Raw genomic sequence first — 24,085 nt, 5'->3', positions numbered from 1 at the left:
TCTTATTGCATAACATCACTTCTAAGAATGATTGCATAATACTCTGGGATATTTGCATTGAGGACTAGCTAAGACCAGTTATACTACCACTAACTAATCCTATTTTAGCATAGGTCCCATTTTATGCAATGAGACCTAGGGCCCTGTTTACTAAGCCGCGCTGTAGGCAGGCTAGAGTTTTTAGCATATGCTAAAAATTATAATGCGCTAACACTAGCTAAAAACACTAGCGCACCTTTGTAAACAGGCCCCCAGTTACTAATTACTGGGGTTAACAGTAAAATAATATGTCTTAACAGTAGCCCTTGTTGATAACTCCCCCCTCCTCAGTATCTTTTGACAGTATTGAATAATATGCAGTACCTACCCTGGCTATTACAGGCTGGAGTGGGTGGGCAAAAGTACTCCCTTCCCCCTTTTCTCACAAATTCTATTGCCCTGAGCAAATGCATGTTTTCATAGAACAGAGCTGACATAGGAACTGTGTGAACCACTCATGATCAGTTCCAAATTATAGCAGAGATAGCTTCTTTCAGCAAGCATTATTGCCTGGCAAAATGAAGTTTTCTGGAACCTAAATCTAAATTTGTTTAGTCAAATCAGTTTTAATGAACTTCATCGAACTAACATTTTTGAGTTAGTTGGGTTTGAATTTTAGTGCATGTCAGCTTGCATTTAATGCAAGTTCTATGCATTGACCCTGCTTGACAGATAGGATCAATGTTCAAAAGCAACTAACAGTTATTTATAACTAATTCCTTTGTAAGTGGCTTAGAGGGGCATTTCTGATATGATGTCTAAGTCCGACTTTGGACGTTTTGCAAAAAACGTCCAAAATCCGAATAGCAAAGAAGGCCATTTTCAAAAAAGAAAAATGTCTATCTTTTGTTTTCGAAAATAGAAGGTTTTGTGATTTGGATGTTTTATTTTTTGGTCCATTAAAAAAAACCCAACAACATCCAAGTGCAAAACGCACAAAACCAAGCCATTGGGATGTAGGAGGAGCCAGCATTTTTAGTAGACTGGTCCCCCTGACATCCCAGGAAAGCAATAGGGCACCCTAGGAGGCACTGCAGTGGACTTCATAAAATGCTCCCAGGTACACATCTGACCATTGCTCCTTTACCTTGTCTGCTGAGCCCCCCAAAACCCACCCAAAACCCACTACCTCCAATTGTACACCACTACCATAGCCCTTACAAGTGAAGGGGGCACCTATATGTGGGTACAGTGGGTTTCTAGTGAGTTTTGGAAGGCTCACAGTTTCCTCCACAAGTGTAACAGATAGGGGGAGGTAGAAGCTTGGATCCACCTGTCTGTAGTGCACTGCACCCACCACTTGACTACTCCAGGGACCTGCATGCTATTCTAATGGACCTGAGTATAACATCTGAGGCTAGCACAGAGGCTGGCAAGTAATGTTTGTGGGGTGGGAGGAGGTTACTGACCACGGGGAGAATAAGGGGAAGTCATCCCTGATTCCCTCCAGTGGTCATCTGGCTGTTTAGGGCACCTTTTTGTGTCTTATTGGTTATAAAAACAGGTCTAGCTCAAAACATCTTAGTTTTAGTCCTGTATATTTTTATTTTCTTCCATTATGGCTGAAAAACCTCTGTCTCAGGAATGTCCAAGTCCCGCCCTGAACATGCCCCTGATATGCCCCCTTGAGGTTTGGATGCACTTCTGATGGACTTCAAAGAAGAACATCTAAAAATATGTTTCGAAAATATTGATTTGGACGTTTTTGTGAGAAAAACGTCCAAATTCTGTTTTATGCCACTTTTTAGACATTTTTCTGTTTTGAAAATGAGTCCATTAGTAACCTCTCTAATCTTACTTATTTCATTTACGTCTTAGGTAACAAAAGGTACAACTACTACTTTTGGTCATAAGCCCTGGGATTCTATATATCGCGTTGAGATTTCCACCTGGAAATTGAAGCATATTCTGTTACAATGTGCAGAATCTAATTGGTTAGCAAGCTAATCAGTGCTGATAATTAGATGTTAACAACCAATTATCAGCACTAATTGGCATTAATTAGAATTTATGCACACTACTTGCTAAGCGTATTCTGTAACGTGATGCATATAAATTCTAAATCACATAGTTGAAAAGAGGGCATGGAATGGGTAGGTCATGGGCGTATCTAAAATCTATGCATGTTGTTATAGAATGCACTTGCTCTGCACCTAATTTAGGTATCAGCATTTACACCAGCTTTTACTTGGCGTAATTGTCTGTGACTAAATTTAGTCGAATGGACCGGTACTTGGCGTATTCTATAAACTGCATGGAAATTTTGGCTTATTCTATAATGTACACCTAAATTAAGGTGTACTTTATAGAATCTAGTCCCAAATATGACTTTGTTAACTGGGTAAATCCCAGCCAAGATGGTTTGATAACAAGATGTGGCATGAGCCTATCTGGTCCATTATATGGGCTGAAGCCAGTAGGCGGAGCTTGTCACCCTATCAATTTAATTGTTTTGGGTGCACCAAAATGGTGGCAGCTGCATTGAGGAGAATTAAAACCTCCTTGGATGGAGTGGGTGAAGAACAACTTCTGTCTTGTGACATCATGCCATCTCCTGTTATCAAACCTCCTTGGTCCCAGCTATGCCCGGACTCCACTCTCAGACCATTCTGATATCAGAGCACATAGTCAGCAGCAATAGACTGTTAAGTGCTGGTGAATATGTGCTCTGATGCCAGCAAGCTGGATTTAGCTGGGCAGGAGCTTTCCTACCCTGTTAAATCATTTTAAATATTATACTCTTCCGCTTTTATGTTTGGGATATCCTTTTTAGGGTTACCATATGGCTCCAGAAAAAGGAGAACACATTGATCCAGTCAGGGTTTTGCTTCCATTGAGAGCAATGGAAGTAAAACCCAGACTGGCTCAATCTGTCCTCCTGTTTCTGGAGCCATATGGTAACCCTAGTCCTTTTGTTTCTATAAAGACACAAGAAGACTAAAAATATGAATGTGTATAATCACCTTTATCACTTTGTCTATTACATACAATAAGTTATACACTTACAAAGAACCAGATTGTTGTCAACTCAAAATGAATCAATGAAAATTCAGAAAACAACTGGAATAGAGCTACCATGAGGTTCCTGAGCCCAGACTCACTGCAGTAACTCCACTTGGACAAGGGCCTGCACATGATACCAGCTTTTAAGTATTCAGATACCTCAGCCCCTGCAATGTTTCCACCCTTTCGTATTGTTTGCAAAAAGACAAACCCTTCCTTATCTGTCATCACATTTTATAATTTCTGAACTATAAAGCTGAGGTCATACACACACCTATTTTGATATCCATGACCAGGTATGGGCTGACAGCCTTTGCTGGATGAGTCAATAGTTTTGGTGTACACGCCTCTGCAAGAAAAAGAGATAAAGGGTTGTTACTTTTTTTATCATTTTTAGATCTTGAATCAAGATGGAGTTAGAGATCAAAGAAATCTCAGATAAGGTTACAATGCATAAAAATCCTGATTTTCAGTTATTCATTAACCACAATCATTAAGGCATTTATTTCCTAAGTCCCAATAGCCGTTTAATGTAGGAATGGACATCTATTAACAGTGCTGAGCGTTAATTGTTAGTAGGCATTAATTCCATGTTCAACAGTTAACGTGAAAAGGTACATGGAACGGGCAGGGACTGAGCAGGAACTATGCCTTACAGTTATTATGGAGGTCATTACCATGTACTAACTGCTAATGTGGCAGATAATGTAGAGCAATTAATGCCAGATTAATTAGTGTGGCTAAATGTGTTGCATGCTTAGAGACTTTACATGGCTACCTTCCTCTAAAAGCTGGGAATGCATCCAACAGAGGATTTGCAGCTACCTTACGTTAATTTTGGCTAATACCACATATTAACCGCAAAACCTTAGTGCAGCTTAGTAAACAGGGGCCTATGATTTTTGACTTACCTGATGGCGGTGCTGAAGATCAGGGTAATATAATGCTTTTGGGTTTCTGTAGCATTTTTTTCCACCTTGAATACTTTTAATTCATTTCTATCAATGATTGGCTGCCAATTTATCCAGTTCTAATATGGTCATTTTAAGTCAGTCCTGGTTTTGATCTTACATCCTAAAGCTATATGATATTTGTAGTGCCTGATTCCACCCACTGAAATCAGTGCTGCAGGTCCATCCAATGATATATTGGGAGAGGGTTATCAGAGATCTAGAACTGGCCTAAAATGGATCTACTAAAACTGGGAAAGTTGACGCTACATGCAGGACGTCAGGACTCACAGAAACAGAATCCAGATCAGCAACACGCCAGAGACCGGCGCTGAAGAGGACTTCAGCTGGTGGGGTTTGGGAACCCCGCCAGCAAAGGTACCTGACGGCGGCGGGGGAGGGTCGGCGGCGTGGGGGTGTGTGTGAAAGCAGGGGTGCCAGGGCTAAATCTGCGGGGGTCTATGGCCCAGTGGCCCCACCTAGCTACGCCCCTGCCCTAGAAGAAATGTTCACAGTACTTATTATCATAGTGCAGGAGGTACAAATACACTGCATATGAGATCTCAGTTATGTTTCCCAACCTTTCCTATTTCCTACAGGCTGCTTTAATCCTCTGTTTATCCTAAGCATGTTAACAGTCAACTAGGCTCATTAATTCTATTTTTGGCATGTTTATGCTGAGTACCTTTTTGCTGTGTCATAGGAAAACACATTTTTATTGCTGCATGTCTACTTCTCACTACAATTAATAGTTTATTTTGTATTTTATTGGGGGTAATGTTAATAAGTATTTTTTTTGCCTGTATGTGGCCACATTTGTGTATAACAATTTGCTAGTGGGGCCAAAGCCTGAGTGAAGTATGGATGGAGTACATAAGCATGCATATTGATTATATATGCATGCTTTCCCTCTCTAAGTTCCCCCCAACTGTACCTACCATACATGTACCTCATTCTACCACAATATCACTTTGTATTCATTCATACCTTGTATTTGTTAAGACCGTAATCGGCTAACGCTGTTAACGGTTATATGTAAGCCACATTGAGCCTGCAAAAGGTGGGAAAATGTGGGATACAAATGCAACAAATAATAATGATAATAAAATATGTGAATGCACACACTTGCAAACTTTGGGGCTCTTTTACTAAAGTGTGTTAAGCACTCACCCTCTAATTCTATATAGTATGCCAAAAGTTAAGTGCCAATCAGGTGCCAAAAGTTTGGCACTCAAACAGAAGTTTAACACCAAAATGTGGATGAAGTGGCAGTTAGGCACCTATCAAGCTTATTTTCGAAAGTGATCGCCGGCCATAAATCGGGAGATGGCCGGCGATCTCCCAAAAGCGGCCAAATCGGTATAATTCAAAGCGGCTTTTTTGACAGCATCGCCGCTTTCCCGTCGCCTTGCCGGCGAAAGTTCAAGGGGGCGTGTTGGCGGCGTAGCGAAGGCGGGACATGGGCGGGCATGGGCTTGGCTACCAGATGGCTGGCTTTCGCGGATAATGGAAAAGAAAAAAGCGGCGTTCAGCAGTATTTCGCCGGGTTTACTTGGTCCTTTAATTTTCACGACCAAGCCTCAAAAAGGTGCCCCAACTGACCAGATGACCACTGGAGGGAATCGGGGATGACCTCCCTGTACTCCCCCAGTGGTCACCAACCCCCTCCCACAGTAAAACAATAAAACTAAAAACCTTTTTTACCAGCCTGTATGCCAGCCTCAAATGCCGTACCCACCTCCATGACAGCAGAATGTGTTCTATCCTCTGACAGCCTTTCCCTGGTTGTGATGTGGCTCTCGGGTGAGTGTGACACCTTTTCTGTTAGGTGCACTGCAGAGTCACATCAGCAATGCATTGTGGTGGGTGTAGGGTAGTGGCCTCTACTCCCATGGTGCTTTTTCCCCTGCTAACTGGGTCAGAGTGTGTCCAGTTTTGTTTCCGGTAGTCCATGAGGTAGTGGCCATTTTTGTCAGCCAGTTTTAGATCCCTTTCATGTGTTTCCCATGTTAGAGAACTTAGTTATTACCTTGAATGTTGCTGAAAGAGGGCATTGTACACCATTCTGCCATCTCTGACCTACTGCTAATCTCAGTACCAGGGAGACTCTTTGCCAGTGGGGCACAACCTATGATCTGCAGTTAACTGTGAGTAAATGTGCTTATTCAAATAAAGGACTTTTTCAAAGAGATTAGTCTTCAGGTCTCAACTGGTGTGCCAAGGTTACACAGCAGCAACAAGTCCTAGAGGCCTGTGTGTTGCAGGTCCCTGGAGTACTTTTAGTGGGTACCGCAGTGCACTTAAGGCAGGCGGACCCAGGCCCATCCCCCCCTAAGTGTACAAGTACTATTTTATAACTTAGCACCTAAGCGTTCTAGCACATAACTGCACAGGGGATAATCACATGGGAGAGGCATAGGTGGACCATGAGCGATCCAACTATTTAAGAGGCCCTTTTACTAAGCTGTGGTAAAAGGGGGCCTGTGCTGGCATCAGCGCATGTTTTTCACACATACTGAGGCCCCCTTTTACCACAGCGGGTACAAGGCTGTCTTTTTTGAGGAAAGAAATGGCGTGTGGTAAGTGAAACACCTTCCTCACAGCTATTTTGGGAGGGGAGCCCTTACTGCCACCCATTGAGATTGTGGTAAAGGCTCCTGTGCTAACCTGGTAGTAATGGCCCAATTACTGCTGGGTTAAGTTCTGGCACTAGAAAAATCGATCATATTTTCGTAGTGCCAGAAATGGAGCATGCAAGGGGTGGGATCTACCACCAGGCTCCTGTGGTAGCCCAGTGGTAATTCCAGACTGGCGCACAATACGCTCATGTTGGGCTTACCGCTGCTTAGTAAAAAGGCTCCTTAGCGTGTGCTTTACTGAATGTTGTCAGTTAGGCACTTAACTGCTGCATTTAGGCACACCCATTTACACCTTCCATAGAACAGCTATAAGTAGTCCTGCTTAAATTTTGGTGCCTAATTCCTGATTTACACTAGTATTCTATAATGGATTGGGTGCACAAATTTGCCATTATGGAATATTAGCTTAGCACTTAGATTTTGACTGCTTAACTTTTACTGTCATTTATGGAATTGGCCTCTTAACACACAGTTAACATGTGGAAACAGGCTACCGCATTACTAAATTTTTCAGAACCTTTTTTGTCAGGGGGCATGGCATGGGCAGAGAGTGAAGAAAACGAGATTAAAAAAGGCAAATTCTTTACGAAAGTAAGAACACAACAACAACAACAAAAAAATAGGGCAGGACCAATAGACTTCAACAAAGATGCCCAAGGCAAAAGTCATAAAATGTATATACAAAATTTATTGTGTATCAAAATTATGAAATAGCAGACATACTCTGTCAGATCTGACACTGAACTGTGTTTCGGCAGTCCAATACCTGCCTCTGAAGTGGGCATGAAAGCCTTAACCAGCTAGCACATTACACTTACCATCCCTTAAAAGGGAGACACTAACCCCCCGGATTCTATATAGAGTGGAGTGGAGGAGTGGCCTAGTGGTTAGAGCACTGGTCTTGCAATCCAGATCCCTCTTTACCCACCACAAGTCATCTTGCATGAAAGTTAAAGTCAGACTCTGCATATAGCACTCACCTGATGATGTATCCTGAAGACGAGGTAGGCCTATTTGATAAACAGAAAATGGTGAGTTATCAATTTGTGAACTTAACCCAACAGGAAGGTCTGATAATAACTTGCCTTAACATTTATCTCAGTCTTGGATAGTCAGAGTTGTTGTCTGAGATCAAAATTCAATGGTGACTGTCTAAAAATTAAAAGGCCTAATATTTAAAGGTATTTATCTAAACAAAGGCAGCCATTATCTGGATAAATGCCTTAGCTGGTGCTAGCTGTGTATATTGAGTGGCACCACCTGGAAACTACCGCTGAATATCCTTACAGACGAGGTTCAAGGTTCAATAAACTTTGGCACTATCCAGATAGCGCTGAAGTACAGTGTGAACAGAGCTGGCCGTTATTCTGAGAGTGGCAATATTTAGACCATTATAGGGATAATTACCTAGATAAAGTAGGACCAGAAAATTTGCTGTCCTAAATTATTCCACTTAGCTGTCTGGTTCGCAGTGTGCATATTGCCACTATAAAGATAGAGGTGGCACTTGCTGCTCTACCAGAATATTCAGTGTCGCTTGCTAAACAGATAGCAACGCTGAATATTCATGAATAATTCAAATACTATGAAAGAAATGTTGACAACAGAATTTAAATACCTTTTATGCTGGCTGCAGTGGTAAATGGAAGCAATTTGCCACAATGCCTGAAGATTCCAGCAGAAAATTAGCACTCCCAAACCTATTCCTCTATGGGGAGAGTGATTAGGGCATTGAATAAGAGAACTGAATTCCTGGGACATAATTTGAAAATTATGCACATGCTGCCATTTTGTGCATAAGTTTACTCATAGCTAGCAGAAGCAGAGTGGGGTGGAGTTTGGGCTTGTGCATGTACAGGGTGGAGGAGTAGCCTAATGGGCTCAATTTCCACTGTAGCTCCTTGTGACCCTGGGCAAGTCACATAACCCTCCATTGTCCCAGGTACAAAATTTAGACTGTGAGCTCTCTTGAGACAGAAAAAGTACCTGTACGTAAGATGTAAATCCTTTGGTTGTACTACAGAAAGACAGTATGTCAAGAACATAATAATTTTGGTGGAGTAATTTTCAAAGTGAAAGAAAGCATCCACTTTCCCTTTGAAAACAGGTGGAACTTACATAGATAACTGCTGCACAAGCTAAGGAGGTCTTTTACTATGCCACGGTAGTGTTTTTAGCTCGCGGTAGAAATCAGCTGGTGGTAAACTCTGAGACGCCCATTTCTACCGCAATCTAAGAACGCTACCATGGCTTAGTAAAAGACCCCCTATTTGACTTGTTACAAATTATCCTCTTGACTATATCATTATTTTTAATGCAACTCCCCCCATCATATTACTTTTTTTCCTTATGTGAAAACAATATTGGGTGTCTATGTGGGAAAACATGAGAAGGATATGGATAAATTATTCTGTTTCAAAGATGCCCATCTCAGAACTGCTGAAAAGTATGAACAAAGTGAGTGCTTTCAGCTGCATTAAAAAGAGACATTCAAATCACCACATAAACACGTCCCCCCCCCCCCCTTTTCTCCACCTGCAGAGAAAAAAGAGGTGCAAACACTTTTGAAAAATTTCTATAAGCATACTTAAAGACCTTTTGGCTGCTTAAATTTCCCCCAATATGCATATGCAGAGTCCAAGCTCTGAATAATACAATGGACACAGTATGAGGGTACAATGAACACAGTATGAAGGCAAGTTTCAAACTGCCCACGTTGCTGCAAAGTCCACATGTATCTTTTACCCCTCCGGTTTTTGAAAGTGAATGAAAATTGGCCAGGGAAAAAGTACTCACACACACTTGCACCTCCTTTGTACAAGTACTTTTTCCAAACAAAGCAATACATGTAACTTTTACAAACTATATAGTATTGAGCATTGTAGCAATCCTTTCCCCCGGGAACATCTCAGCTGAAGGTAGATAAAATTATGCACGCTGTGGAACAATGGGGCTAGATTCGGTAAATGGCACTCAAAAAATGTAGCTGAAAAAAATTGGCGCTCAATGCTATTCTATAATAGGCACTGAGGGGCCCTTTTACTAAGCCGTGTAGGTGCGTACGCATGTCCTATGTGTGTCAATTTTGAACTACTCCCTGGCTACCGCGTGGCCCTGACGGTAATTTCATTTTTTACGTGTGTCCACTAAGCGTGCTGGAAAATTTCCGGCACACAGCGCTAACCGGGCAGTGATTGGCATTGATCATGCGTAGACTATTACCGTCCGGTTAATGCGTGAGACCTTACTGCTAGGTCAATGGGTGGCGGTAAGGTCTCAGGCCCAAAATGGACGCATGCCAATTTAAATTTTGCCACATGTCCATTTTCGGCCAAAAAAAGCTCTTTTTTGCAGGTGCGCTGAAAAATGGACCTGCGTGCGTCCAATACACATGTCTACACCAGTGCAAGCCATTTTTCGGTGCACCTTAGTAAAAGGACCCCTGAAATATGAGCACCCATTAAAGAATTAAAGGCGGTAGAACGAGAGGACATGAAATGAGATTGAAGGGGGGCAGACTCAGGAAAGATGTCAGAAAGTATTTCTTCACGGAGAGGGTGGTGAACGCTTGGAATGCCCTCCCGCGGGAGGTGGTGGACATGAAAACGGTAACGGAATTCAAACATGCGTGGGATAGGCATAAAGGAATCCTGTGCAGAAGGAATGGATCCACAGAAGCTTAGCTGAAATTGGGTGGCAGGGGGAAGAGGGGTTGGTGGTTGAGAGGCTAGGATACGGGAGGGCAGACTTATACGGGGACTGTGCCAGAGCCGGTGATGGGAGGCGGGACTGGTGGTTGGGAGGCGGGAAATACTGCTGGACAGACTTATACGGTCTGTGCCCTGAAAAAGACAGATACCAATCAAGGTAAGGTATACACATATGAGTTTATCGTGGGCAGACTACATGGACCGTGCAGGTCTTTTTCTGCCGTCATCTACTATGTTATTATGTAATTAGCACTGAGTGGCGGTATCAGTGCCCAAACTTGGTTGCCAGGACTTACACTTGTTAAAGCCAGGTGTAATTCCCGGTGTCCAATTTGGGCACGTATCGCCGGTATTTTATAACATGGTGCACAATAGGAACTCCCCTGACCTGTGCTATAGGATTTGGGTGCACATTGTTATAGAATAGCCAATAGCAAGATATGCACCCAAATTCAAACTGGAGCCAAATAGTGCCCAGTAGCACCCAATTATTGACACTAATTGGCACGTCTTGGATTGATGCCCCATTATTGGGTATCATATAGAGAATTCAGGGGTCTGTGGGTACTTTTACCTGCACAAAGGGTGGACAATTTTCAAATAGCACTTTTACCAATATAAATTGCTATCTACATAGGTAAATAATTTTTGAATATTGCTCTCTATAATGTTAAGCAGGTGCATCAGATGATCAAAGAACATGTGAGAACCCAAAGCCTAAAAGATAGGGAAAAGAGAAAAAAAAATAAAGATGCAGCTACCTGCTGGTGTTGTTTTGAGCAGGAGGTGATGGGGCTGCTTTATCATTCTCAGATTTAGCTGGTGAATCCCTAGGAAAATGATAAGACATAATTAATATTATCCACTTGTGGATCCATACATTCACAAAATAATTGGAAATCCATATTTTAAAAATATAGATTGTATAAGGTTATCAAATAGCTCCAGATAATTAGTATGCTATACCTGGTTGTGGAGTTTTTATTCCTGCTCGTAAAAGGACCTATTGACTGAAGTGCATTAAAATGTGTTTGAGTGTGCATTTTTAATGTCCTTTATTCTTCACCTCACCTATCAATATGGATTTTACTAAAGGGCAATAAGTCCTTAGTAAATCCTGCCATCAGAAGAACCCAGGTTCCTTTACTGGGTAATGCATGCTTGTTACCAGTAGCAGTAAAATGTATATTACCAACCAGCAGTGAATTAGTGGCACCTGGCCTTCACAGAGAAAAGGATAGCTAACTATGAGTTTCCTTTACCCCATCACAAGCAGAACTCCTTAATCTTGATCAGGAAAACCAGGGCTTAATTGCAGTTTAGCTACCTGTTCTCTTCTAGCCCCTCCCTTCCAGACAGTATGTAGAGGAGGGAAAGGGGTGACTATGGAGCAGATCAGAGAACAATAATTCTGATGTATAATCTAGCCATTCTCCAGTTTCTCCTCACTCTGTCCTGCCTGACCCCTTCCCCACAATTCCATTTCCTTTTTGTTTACAAAATAAGCCTTGAGGAAAATACAACCCTTTCCATAAACCCTCATCCCTACTAGAATTCTAAAAAAAACCCTCTTGTGTGCAAACCCCCTCTTGATGCCCATACCCTAGATAAGCCTCGTGATGCCCAATAAGTCTTGTTCTGCTGGGCCAAAATCAAAAATGGGGCTAGTTTACCCAAGGTCCCCCTTTGTCTGCCACTCATCTTAATATGTGGGCACCAAAACGAGTCTTTTGTGACCTGGAACCACTTAGAAGCCTAACTCAGATTTACCTGCTACTTTTGAGAGGAGAGGTTGATGTTGAGGAAAATCTGTCATTCTCTTCAGTGTTCCAGAATGGCTCTCTAGAGGAAAATGGAAAATAAGTATAACTTTAATTATATACAACATGGACAGTACACTGCATCCTATAAATATGATAAAATGGAAGGATTTATTTTGTTGAAAAGGGATAGAGTACACACTAAATTACAATATCCAGGAAACTAACAATTAATAATTAAAATAAATTCTGGTGTATAGTAATTAATGCAGCCAAAATTTATTTAAAAGAGGCAAGGATCAAAACAACAAAAGACCATAAGAGAGGCACTGTGAGAGGATTTCCAGAGAGGAAGAAAACTTCACTTCACTGGTGAGTATTTTACCTACTGGGAAATTGCTTTAAACTTGGGAAAAGGTAGACAAGGTTAAATTGGTAATCTCAGTGCCTTTATTTTAAATCACTCTGCTGATTTAGAAAAGGCATTTTATTTATTTATTTGTTAAATTTGTACCCCACATTTTCCCACCTATTTGCAGGCTCAATGTGGCTTACATGATACCGGAGAGGTGTTAATAGACTCTGGAGTAAAACAAATACAGATAATGGATAAGTTGAGGTAGGAAGGGTAGGGACCACATGAAGGAACACGTGGTGGGGCCATATAGAGGATAGCAAGAACAGATGAGATTGTTTGGTGATCAATAAGAACTGTGGTGTTGTAGTGTCACTGATTTCAGGCATTTAAGTTGGGTCGGGGGTGGGGGGGTAAGCCTTTTGGAACAGGTGGGTTTTTAGTTTTTTTCTGAATTGGAGGTGGTTATACGTGGTTTTCACGGTTTTTGGTAGTGCGTTCCATAGCTGTGTACTGATCTAGGAAAAACTGGATGCGTAGGTTGATTTGTATTTTAGTCCTTTGCAGCTTGGGTAGTTGAGGTTTAGGCATTGTCGTGCTGATGCGGATGTGTTTCTGGTTGGTAGGTCGATTAGGTTCATCATATATCCCGATGCTTCACCATATATGATTTTGAGAACCATAGTGCAGATTTTGAAGGTGATGCGTTCCTTGGGAGCCAATGTACTTTTCCGCGAAGGGGTGTTGCGCTATCAAAACATGCTTTTCTGAAGATGAGTCTTGCTGCCGTATTTTGAGCGGTTTGAAGTTTCCTTAAGATTTGCTTTTTGCATCCTGCGTAGATTCCATTGCAGTAGTCAGCATGGCTTAGCACCATTGATTGTATCAGGTTGCGAAATATTTTCCTCGGGAAGAATTGTTTCACTCATTTGAGTTTCCACATTGTGAAGAACATTCTCTTTGTTGAGGATTTTACTTGGTTCTCTAGTGTTAGGTAGCGGTCCAATGTTACACCGAGGATTTTTAGGGAATAGTTTTATCATTTAAGTCTCTACTATAGTTTCATAGGCCAGCATTTAAAGGTACTGTTTTAGAGTTTACTATAGTTTCAGTGTAGAACACAGCTAATAGTCAAAGTAAACCTCTGCATAGAGTTTATTTCCCTCCTGCCCACCTCAGCTCCCACCTACCCCTGACCTGATCTTTGATTTATAGGCTTTGAACCAATAAGGAGGCTAAAAGGTTTAATTAGGGCTTTTCTATTAGTTAGTAATTCGCTCTTAGCAAAACAATCTTCTTAGGTCTATGAGGGGAACCTACAAAAATAATAACATAAAACCCCATAAATATTAGCATAGCCTAGCATATAACTAGCAATCGTAGGGGACTTTAGTTTACATACTCCTACTCCACAACAACTTAATTAACATATCATCAATAATAAGATGCAGGTAGCAGTCCAGCAGCAGGGTTAAATGGTCAATTTTCTCAATGGAAAAGGGTAAATAGTGGACTTCCCTAGGGATCTATGCTGGGACCTTTGCTTTTAACATATTTATAAATGATTTGGACATGAGAATGTGTGAGGTGATTAAGGGGTCCTGCACTGGTGTCAGTATGTGGATTTCCCATGTGTCGAGGTCCTTTTTACTGCATAGTGCCACAGTAGAAAGACTAAGGGCCAAGTGGCATCTGATGCACGTAGGTCCTTACTGTGCAGATTCTACACCACTAGTTCTATGACTGGCGGTAAGGTCAGACACCCAAAATGAATGTGTGGCAATTTTGATTTTGCCGCATGTTCATTTTCGGTAAAAATTTAAAAAAGGCATTTTTGGTACGTGTGCTGAAAAATATTTCAGAATCATTCCATGTTCACTGCTTCTCAGATAGATTGGCACCAGAAAAGATGCAGAGATGAGTGCTCAAAAATGGTAAAGGGGATAGTATAATTTCCCTATGAGGAATGGCTGAATAGGTTAAGATTCTCAACTTGGCTGGGGTGAGGTAGGACAGAAGGCTATAATATCATGAATGAACTAGAACGGGTAAACGCAAATTGGTTGTTTACTCCTTTAAAAAGACTAGAGGAGACTCCATGAAGTTACTTAGTAGCACATTTAAAACAAATATGGTTTCAACTCAATGACAATTAAAGCTTTGGGATTTGTTTTTGGAAAATGTGGTAAAAGTAGCATAACTAGATTTAAAAAGGGTCTGGACAAGTTCCTGGAGGAAAAGTGTATAAACTGTTATGATCCATGTAGACTTGGGAAAGTTACTGTTTATCCCTAGGCATAAGTAGCATGGAAACTATTGATTTTTTTCAGGTCTTGTAGGAAACAGTGGCCAACCCTTTTGCCTGACCTAGTATGGTAGTTCTTATGGAGTCCATATTCAGAGGCACTTAACCAGATAATGCTGCTTAATATGTGCTCTGATTGGTGTGGAACTTTCTGGTTAGTGTTGGTGGTGCCCCCAGAGTTATCTGGGAAATGATGATATCCAGTACTGGTACTTGGATAACTATCTGAGCAAGCAGGACCACATAAATAGCAGGCCAAACTATGTGGATAACTGAATAGTGGCACTGAATAGCTTTGGTACTCACGTAATTTATGAGAGCCACAAAGTGCCATGATATTCAGTGCCAGTGTCTGGATTGGGGGGGCAGCACTGATTATCCAGGCCCGTGGCAGTCAGTGTTTATAAAAATGCTGTTTTCCGCTAGCTAAATATTGCCCAGTTAGGAGGGAATTCTATATATGGCGACTAAAGTTACATGTGCAATTTTGGATGTGCAGCCAAATTGCGAGCTTAATTTAATTGATTAAGCCAATTGGCGTCGATAATTGGACACTAACAAGCAATTATTGGCAACAATTGGCACTAATTAGAATTTACGTGAACAACTTGCTAAGTGTTTTCCATAAAGTGGTGCACGTAAAGTCTACCATGCAGATCTCAAAATGGGGCATGAACATGGGAGGGGCATGGGTGTTCCTAAAATTTATGTGCATTGTTATAGAATATGCCCAATCCCCTAAGTTAGGCATGGGCATCTACACCAGGTTTTAGTTGGCGTAAATGGTTGCGTCTAAATTTAGTTATGAGGACAGGTGCTACATGTACCATAAACCGCACCTAACTTTAGGCAAGGTTTATAGAATAGCGCTCAGCACATGGTTTTTCGGCACTGATTTTTTTGGTGCAATATATAGACTTTCCCACCTTAATGTACAGGAAACCAATGCACGTGTGTTAACCTACAAATTAATGCATACATAACTGATGTGCATGAATTAAACAGGTCTGTCAAAATGTTTTTATTAATATTAACATATAAACTAACCAAAAAAAAACCTGAAAATTGTGTATCTGTTCAAAAAATCTAAAGACGAACTGAAAATATTTTGTCTGTGCATGACCCTAGCAGAAACTAAAATCACACACACACAACAAGAATTTCAGAGTGGCTACTCTTTTGCCTATAATCCTTGTATAGCAAGTTAATTGTCCCCCATATATCAACCCTGAACGATAGTTTTTTACTCAGAAGAAATGACTTCACTCAATGCTAATGCTAAATGAAATATACAATTATAATTGAAAATAAAAACTCAGGATGGTTTTGCTAATGTTGCTATTAAAGCTCAAATAATATATGAATACAACTAAGAGGCCAAGGGGTGCTTTGACTAAGGTGCGCTGAAAAACGGCCTGAGGTAGTGTGCGCTCCAATCCATTTTTCAGTGCGCCTGTAAAAAAGGCCTTTTTAAAATTTTTGCTGAAAATGGACGTGTGGCAAAATCAAAATTGTTGCACATTCATTTTGGGTCTGTGACTTTACCGCCAAACATTGACCTAGTGGTAAAGTCTCATGTGGTAACCGGGCAGTAATGACCTATGCAAGTCAAATGCCACTTGGCAAGCGTCCTATACGCGTGTCTGAAACTAAAAATTATTTTTCGGCCACACGTATTGGACACGTGCCAAAAATGAAATTATCACAAGAGCCATGAGGCAGCTAAGTGGTAACTCCATTTTGGTGCGCGTTGGGCACGCATAGATGCTTACGCAGCTTAGTAAAATGGCCCCCAAGTTTGTGGCCAAGTGGTCATGTTACCTGTTATTTTTGGGCCTGTCGTAAGATGGTGAAGAGATGTTGTAACTCTTGGGTGATCGAAATACTGAGTCTCTGGGAAAAACAGAGGTAAACAAGCCAATCTGTTATTTCTAAAGAAAATATAAACCACATGCATAGTTCTACAGTGGCAAAGCACGGTGAATATGAAAGTTTAAACCATTTGCAAAAATACAGAAGGAACAGAGGTCTTCATGCAGCAACTCAATGTAGTCCAAAACAAGCTTGCAAACATGGCACACTGAAAAAAATAAAGGTCTTTTTACTAAGGTGCACTAACAGGTGTAGTGCACACTAATGATTAGTGCGTGCTAAATTCTGTTATTTTTGGGCCTTTCATGAGATAATGAAGAGATGTTGTAACTCTTGGTTGGGCATGCAACTTTGCTTAGTGTGCACAGTTGCGTGCACAAGGTATAGAATACTGTCGGTTGTGTGCATAACAATATAATAATTAGCTGCCAATTGGCATTAACTACCAATTATTGGTTATAAATGTGCTAATTGGCACTAATTAGCAGTTACGTGCATAACTGCTGTTAGTTGAGATTCTGCAAATTGTACTTACAAATTCCTTAGTATGCAATTGTAAAGGGGTATGTACCTGGGAGGGGCATGAGAGGAGCAGAAGCATAACGGAAGAATGTCACCAAAGTGGAGGAATAGAAGAATCACTATAAAAACCTTAAAGGAAATGGGAGAAGAGTAGGGTTGTGGATGAACCTTCCAATGGACATTCAGTTTTCAACAAAAATCACCGCTACTCCAGCAGAGAGTTGTTCATTCCAACTCTTCCTTTTTGACAGCTTATTGCATAATCAGGCATAACTCTGTGCTGTTCTAAATGTAATGACCCTTCCATACAAGGTAGAGACTGTTTTTTAAGGTAGAGACTGTTTTTTAAGTATGCAGTAGTAGACTTCTGAAGCAGGTGGCAATGCTGAAACGTGGCTCTGTGTCGAGTCTTAGCGGTGATTCCACAATAAACATTTTTGTTGAAAACTGAGTGTCTGTTGGAAGATTCATCCACAGTTCTACACTTGTTCTACTTCCTTTGAGGGTCAGGGCATGCCTAGCACTTATGCATGCAGGTTATAGAATAATTATAATTGTGCACCTAACTGCCTAAAATTAGCCATGATACAAAAAAAGCACACTGAATGATGTACAGCTGAGATGATTTATTGCCAGATACCCAATGTGGCCACGTTTCACCTTAAAAGGCTGCGTCGGGGGTTTACAGTACACTAATAAAGGGCAAATGTGTCTCCTCCTTTCTCAATAGCATACTACTGAGAAAGGAGGAGACATTTTCTTTATCCTGCTGCTAGCTGCTGAGCTGTTTTTATTATTACATCCACCAACTATTAGGTGTTTGTTCCCTTTGGGACCCTAATAGTATGTCTTGGATGCGGATTTACTAATTAAGGGGAAACACACTTTTGCCTTTTATTAGTGTACTGTAAACATCTGATTCAGCCTTTTAAGGCGAAACGTGGCCACATCGGGTATCTGACAATAAATCTTCTCAGCTGTACATCATTCAGTCTTCTTTTTTTTGTTTGACGATTTATCTCTGAGCAGATTGCTGCCTCTTTTGTTTGTCTGTTAAAATTAGCCATGTGCATTTACACCAGCTCGCACCTAGAGTTAGGCACGCAGCTGTGGATTTACACTAGTATTCTATAATGACAACTGCAATTGCCACTATAGTATTCACACTCAGCAAGCATCATCCTGGCACCCAGCTTTAGGTGATCTATAGAAAATTATCCTCAAAGAATTTTTATTTATTTATTTGTTGCATTTGTATTCCACATTTTCCCACCTATTTGCAGGCCTAATCTCTGAGCCTAAGACGTTTTCTTTTAGACCATGGACTTGGCACTCTCTTGCTTTTTTTCCTGACAAGCAGAAGTAAGGAGAACTTCCAGAACTGTTTTCCTAAAAACTGATGGCCCAAAAATGTAACTGCGTTTATGTGCTAAAAATCATTACAGACTACCCTGACCCTATTCGGAGAGTACGGGGGCTGTGCGGAGGCAAAGCATGGGCAAAGACAAAAGTTATCTGGATAGCAGCAATATTCAAACTGTTATCTGGATAACTATTCAGATAAAGTTGGAGAAAAATTGCTGTCCTGACTTTGTCCACTTAATTATCTGGATAGCAGTTTGAATATCAGCATTGTCTGGACAACAGAGGTGCTGCCATTTTTATCCAGCTATTCAGCATTGCTCATTAAACAGATAGCGGTGTCAAATATCCAGATTTTATTTAAATACCACAGCCTGCATTGAAAAAAATCACTGACCATAGAGTGTAAATATTGACCTGTGAGTTTTTGAATGTTTCTTTGACATCCTCCTGGTAGGGTATTTTTTCAAGTCAAGCAAAGAGAGTGGAGGGGTTCAAACAAAAATCAGGAGGACCTGGAGTCCAGTGGGTAAAACAGGTTGATTTATTAATAAAATCCAAACAGCATGTACAGATCCAAATCTTCAAGTTCAGTATACAGGATGCACATTACACCAATACCCAACACAGGCCATGTATATAAAATACAATATTCTAAGACTTCTGAAATTCCAGCATGTCAGTGGGGGTAGAAAAGGCATCTTCCCTCACTGAAGATGCTAGAATTTCAGAAGTCTTAGAGTATTGTATTTTATATATACATACTGCCTATTGCTCTGAATCTATTAGGCATCAAGGACCTTACTGTATAAAGGTTATGCTCCTAAATTTATACTCCTAAATGTACATTCTTAAAATTTATGTTCCTAAATTTACACTCCTAAAATTTATGCTCCTAATTTATAAGCATAATTTACGCTCCTAAATTTATGCTCCTATATTAGGAGCATAATCTATTTTGGAGCATAAATTATGCTCGAAATTTAGGAGCATAAATTATCTCATAAATTTAGGAGTGTAAATTTAGGAGCATAACCTTTATAGATTAAGGCCCCAATTGCTTAACATTGTTATCTGATGGCATGCGGGTGCCCCATTGCACCATGCACAGGACCCATGATGAAGGCAAACTTTTGCTGAAACATGGCCTGTGTTGGGTATTGATGTAATGTGCCTCTTGTATACTGAACTTGAAGATTTGGATCTACACACACTGTTTGGATTTTATTAATAAATCGACCTGTTTTACCCATTGGACTCCTGGTTTTTGTATGGACCCCTCCACCATTTTCATTTGACTTTTCAATTTTTTGGAAGGTTTGTTTTTATTTTTGTTGTTTGAGGTTTTTTTGTTTTGTTTTTTTACATGATATATTGTTCTGCAGTACATTAGCCCATCATTGAATATCTGGGCTTAATTTAGCCCATAGCTTTCAGAAACTTAAACACTGCTGACAGCCAAGGGCTGAATATAGGGCCCTATGTCTGAATCCTAGACCATGTGGGAACAAATGTACAGGACTGCAAAGAGGCCAGAGAAATTCCCACTCCTCCATCCTGGAGAGAGGCATTTGGCATGGAGAAGGACTATACAAAGATGAGAAATATGGGCTTGTGCTGGAAGAATTTCCCCTGTTGAGGGGAAAACAGCAAATTGACTGGAGCATTCTCATTCCTCTCCCCTCAAGGAGAGTACAGTAGGTCAGATCAGAAAGGATTTTTTCCTTATTCTGGGAATATCTCAATGAGATAGAGGGAAGGAGACTTGATTTTTCAAAGACAATTACAGCATGCTCTCTTCTTGGATTACAAGCTTGTGATCCATGCATTGCCGAATCCCATAATTTTTGAAATGATTGCAGTTCATTGGGGCCCTTTTACTAAGATGAATAGGCACCTATGTGCATCCAATGCGCGCCAAATTGGAACTACCACCAGGCTACCGAATGCCCCGGGCGATAATTCTATTTTTGACGTGCATCCAAAACATGCGGTAGAAAATATTTTCCATTTTCTACCACATGGCGCTTACCCAGCGGTAATCAACAGTTTACGTGTGCTGGCCGCTTACCACCTGGTTAGCGCATGAGACCTTACCGCTAAGTGAACGGGTGGTGGAAAGGTCTCAGGCCGAAAATAGACACACGCTGGTTTAATTTTGCTGCACATCCATTTTCTGCCAAAAAAAATAATGCCCTTTTCCAGGTGCGCTGAAAAAATAACCTGCACGCATCCAAAACGCGCCTACACCTTAGTAAAAGGGCCCCCAAGGGGGTCATTTCTGAAACAGATGGCATATGTTCATTGCTTATAAATGGCCCCCAATTTGATCTACAAGTCATATGGACTGGAGAACATGAATAGGGATGTGCTGTCAATTGAAAATGACAAGGGAACAAGAGTGACATTTGTCACTTCTGTTAAATTTTCAAAATGAAGCGAGACCCCCCCCCCCCAACAAAAATAGTTTTCTTAAAGTTTTCCATTTAACACACGCTAACAAAAACTACAAAATGAAAAAAAGACAAAAATGAAAATGTTTTTCCTGCACGTCCGTAACTGTAAAATTTGCCTGGATCATGGATCTATCTCCAGTTTCAACTGATGCTCTCTATAGGAACAATAGATCATGCATTCTCCTTACTTTGGGTTAATGTTTTCATCCTTCTGGTCTACTGAGCTTGACTGATCATGGATCCAACTCTTGTCCTTCTTTAATGTGGTCCGTACTTTCATTTGTTGGAGGATGCTGTCTCTATCTGCTTCTACTGCAGCCTTGGAACCACCTTTGGAACCACCTTTGGAACCACCTGTGAAGACAAAGGGTAGAGTCGAGTCTAAGGAGAGGGTGGTTGATGCATGAAACAGCCTCCCATTGGAGGATTAGAGTCAAGGACAGTATATGAATTCAAGACAACATGGGACAATGTAGAGCTGAGTTGTGTGGATGAGCAGACTGGATAGGCTGCCTGGTCTTTATTTATCATCCTATTCTCTATTCTATATAAATTGGAGTACTATGAGATGTAACCTTGAACCTGCCATTATTATTTTATTCTACAGTGAAATATTAAAACAGCAGTGACATGTTAAATACAGTTTTTCAGTCTGATGGCTTTATAACTTTTTGTTTTTGTTTTATACTTATGTATCCTTACTTCTAAATTTTTAAAACAATATCCTTGGCTTACTGTGTGCAATTCTGATTGCTGTATCTCGATATAGTAAAATTAGAAAATGTACAGAGAAGGGTGACCAAAATTAAAGGGGGTGGAACATCTCTCATTTGAGGAAAGGCTAAAGAGATTAGGACTCTTCAGCCTGGAGGACATAGAAGTCTACAGAATCATGAGTGGAGTGGAATCAGTAAATGCCAATTGGTTCTTTACTATCAAAAAGTACAAAGACTAGGGAACATGCCATTAAGTTATTAGGTAGTACATTTAAAAGACATAGGAGAAAATATTTTTTCAGTCAGTGCATAATTAAGCTTATGAATTTGTTACCAGAGGTTGTGGTAAAATCAGCTAGTGTAGCTAAATTTTTAAAATAGTTTGGACGTTTCTGAAGGAAAAGTCCATACATTATTATTTGTGTACACTCTGGGAAAGCCACTGCTTATCCCTGGGGGTATGTTGCATGGAAGCTCGCTACTTTTTGAGATCCTGCTAGTTACTTCTGACCTGGGTTGACCACTGTTGGAAACAACAGGATACTGAACTTGATGGATCTTTGCTATGACCGAGTATGGCAGTTTACACTGGGCTTCTTTTAAAAAGCCGTGCTGCCGGTTATCAGTGTGGCAAATAAGAGGAAGCCCATTCAATTCATATGGGCTTCCTCTCATTTGCCACACAGGAATTGGTAGTACAGCTTTGTAAAAGAAGCCCACTGTTTCTTACAGCCAATGCCCACTGTTTTTAAGCAAGTCCTTTTCAAAGTACACACTTAGCTGTTTGTAGTGCTAGTCAGACTTTAAGCCTATCAGTGTGACAATTGCACAGGGCGCTGATAAATATAAGTAGCAGCCTAGTTTAGAGTCAAATTAGCAGAAGTGTCTAAAGGCATTCAAACCATTTAGTGGGGTCTTTTACAAAGCAGCAGTAAGTCAAATGCAGGCTTACCACACTCTATAATGGCACAACCACTGGCCCAATGCGGCCACCAGCAGTAGTTCTGGCTAGAGCACGCACCATTTCCGGCGTGCAGGGAAATTTATTTTTCCTAGTGCAGCACTAACCTGGTGGTAATTGGGCATTGTCATACGCTGCCCAGTTACATTCAGGTTACCATGGGAACCCTTACCACCACCTCATTGGGTGGTGGCAAGTGCTCCCCGCCTCATGGTCATGTGGTAAGAGATATCCGCTTCAGTGGTGTTCCTCATTTTTTGAGGGGCATTTTATCAGCTGCGGTAAAAAGGGCCCTGGTGTGTAGTAAAAACAGTCCCCGCCACTACCGCAGGGCCCTTTTTCCTGCAGCTTAGTAAAAGGACCCTTTAGATATTTATAACTCCTCAGTATCTTTTCCCAGTATGGCATTACTTATGTACTTATGTACTTAATAAAAATCAAATCACAGAGAAACAATTCTAAGAATATTGTTGTCTCCTAAATGAAATATCTAAAATTCCTTTCTAGACAGAACATTAAAAAAACAACAACCCAACAACACTAAATATATGCTCTGGATGCAATATGGAAAATAATAGGTATCCCAGTTTTTTTTTAAGATTAATAGGAGTGAGTTATCTGGCAGCTAAGGGCAATTCTATAATAGGTACCTAAATTTAGGTGCTAATTGTGCATGCTAATTTATAGAATAGGTGCACTTACGCGAGTGAATGACATCACAAATTGGCATTGACATGCATTTGTGCTAGGTGCTAGACTAAAAATTGGCATGCTAGCATATAACAGCAATATGATCTACCAGTAGGTGAAGCATGGGCATGCCATGCGTGTTCTGCCTAGCAACACATGCACCAAAGCTATCGTGCCTAAATTTTAGCACGCCTTTGTGCTACTATTCTATAATGGGTTAGATGCACCTTAATGCTAAGTGCATTTCTTTGTCATGCCTACATTTAGGTACCACTTTATAGAATTGCCCCATTGTCTTTGGCATTTTAGTTTTGTAATGAAAAGATTTAGGGCCACTTTTAATAAGCTGCGGCAAAAGGGTGCCAGCGCTGGCGTAGGTGTGTGTTTTACATGCATGCTGAGACCCCCTTTTACCACAGATGGTAAAAGGGAAGCATCGCTTTTCTTCAGGAAATGGCCGGGCGGTAAGTAAAGCACTTGCTGCACGGCCATTTCAGGGGGGGGAGCCTGATTACTTCTGGGTACACTCTGGCGCTACAAAAATAAATACATTTTTGTAGCGATGGAAATGATGGCACTAGGGGTGGGAAGTGCTGCCGGGCTGCTGTGGTAGTCTGGCGGTACTTCCTGTAAAGCAAGCGGTAAGCCCGCATTGGGCTTACTGCTGTTTAGTAAAAGGAGCCCTCATTATTTAACATTTATTAACTGCCGTCAAGAAAAGATTTAAGCATTTATGATAGGTAGA

The 24,085-nt window shown here is 40.9% G+C and overlaps 1 protein-coding gene across 11 annotated transcripts in view; it reads right to left on the bottom strand.

Moving 5' to 3' along the window:
• Positions 1-24,085, bottom strand: part of ZNF185 (zinc finger protein 185 with LIM domain) — a 209,575-nt gene that overhangs the window by 140,921 nt on the left and 44,569 nt on the right. For 10 of the 11 annotated variants that reach the window (XM_030209148.1, XM_030209154.1, XM_030209156.1 and 7 more), the window contains exons 3-8: positions 21,162-21,327; positions 16,583-16,654; positions 12,112-12,183; positions 11,103-11,171; positions 7,612-7,641; positions 3,317-3,391 (exon numbers count right to left, since the gene is read on the bottom strand). In XM_030209148.1, the coding sequence (XP_030065008.1) occupies positions 3,317-3,391; positions 7,612-7,641; positions 11,103-11,171; positions 12,112-12,183; positions 16,583-16,654; positions 21,162-21,327 (484 nt within the window). The remainder of the gene's footprint in view (positions 1-3,316; positions 3,392-7,611; positions 7,642-11,102; positions 11,172-12,111; positions 12,184-16,582; positions 16,655-21,161; positions 21,328-24,085) is intronic. The other variant, XM_030209149.1, reaches the window with a different exon arrangement.

Source organism: Microcaecilia unicolor, chromosome 7 (genome assembly GCF_901765095.1).
Source record: "Microcaecilia unicolor chromosome 7, aMicUni1.1, whole genome shotgun sequence".
NCBI classification, from domain to species: Eukaryota; Metazoa; Chordata; class Amphibia; order Gymnophiona; family Siphonopidae; genus Microcaecilia; species Microcaecilia unicolor.
Note: the sequence above shows the minus strand (reverse complement) of the source record. Positions and strands in the feature narration are given on the sequence as shown.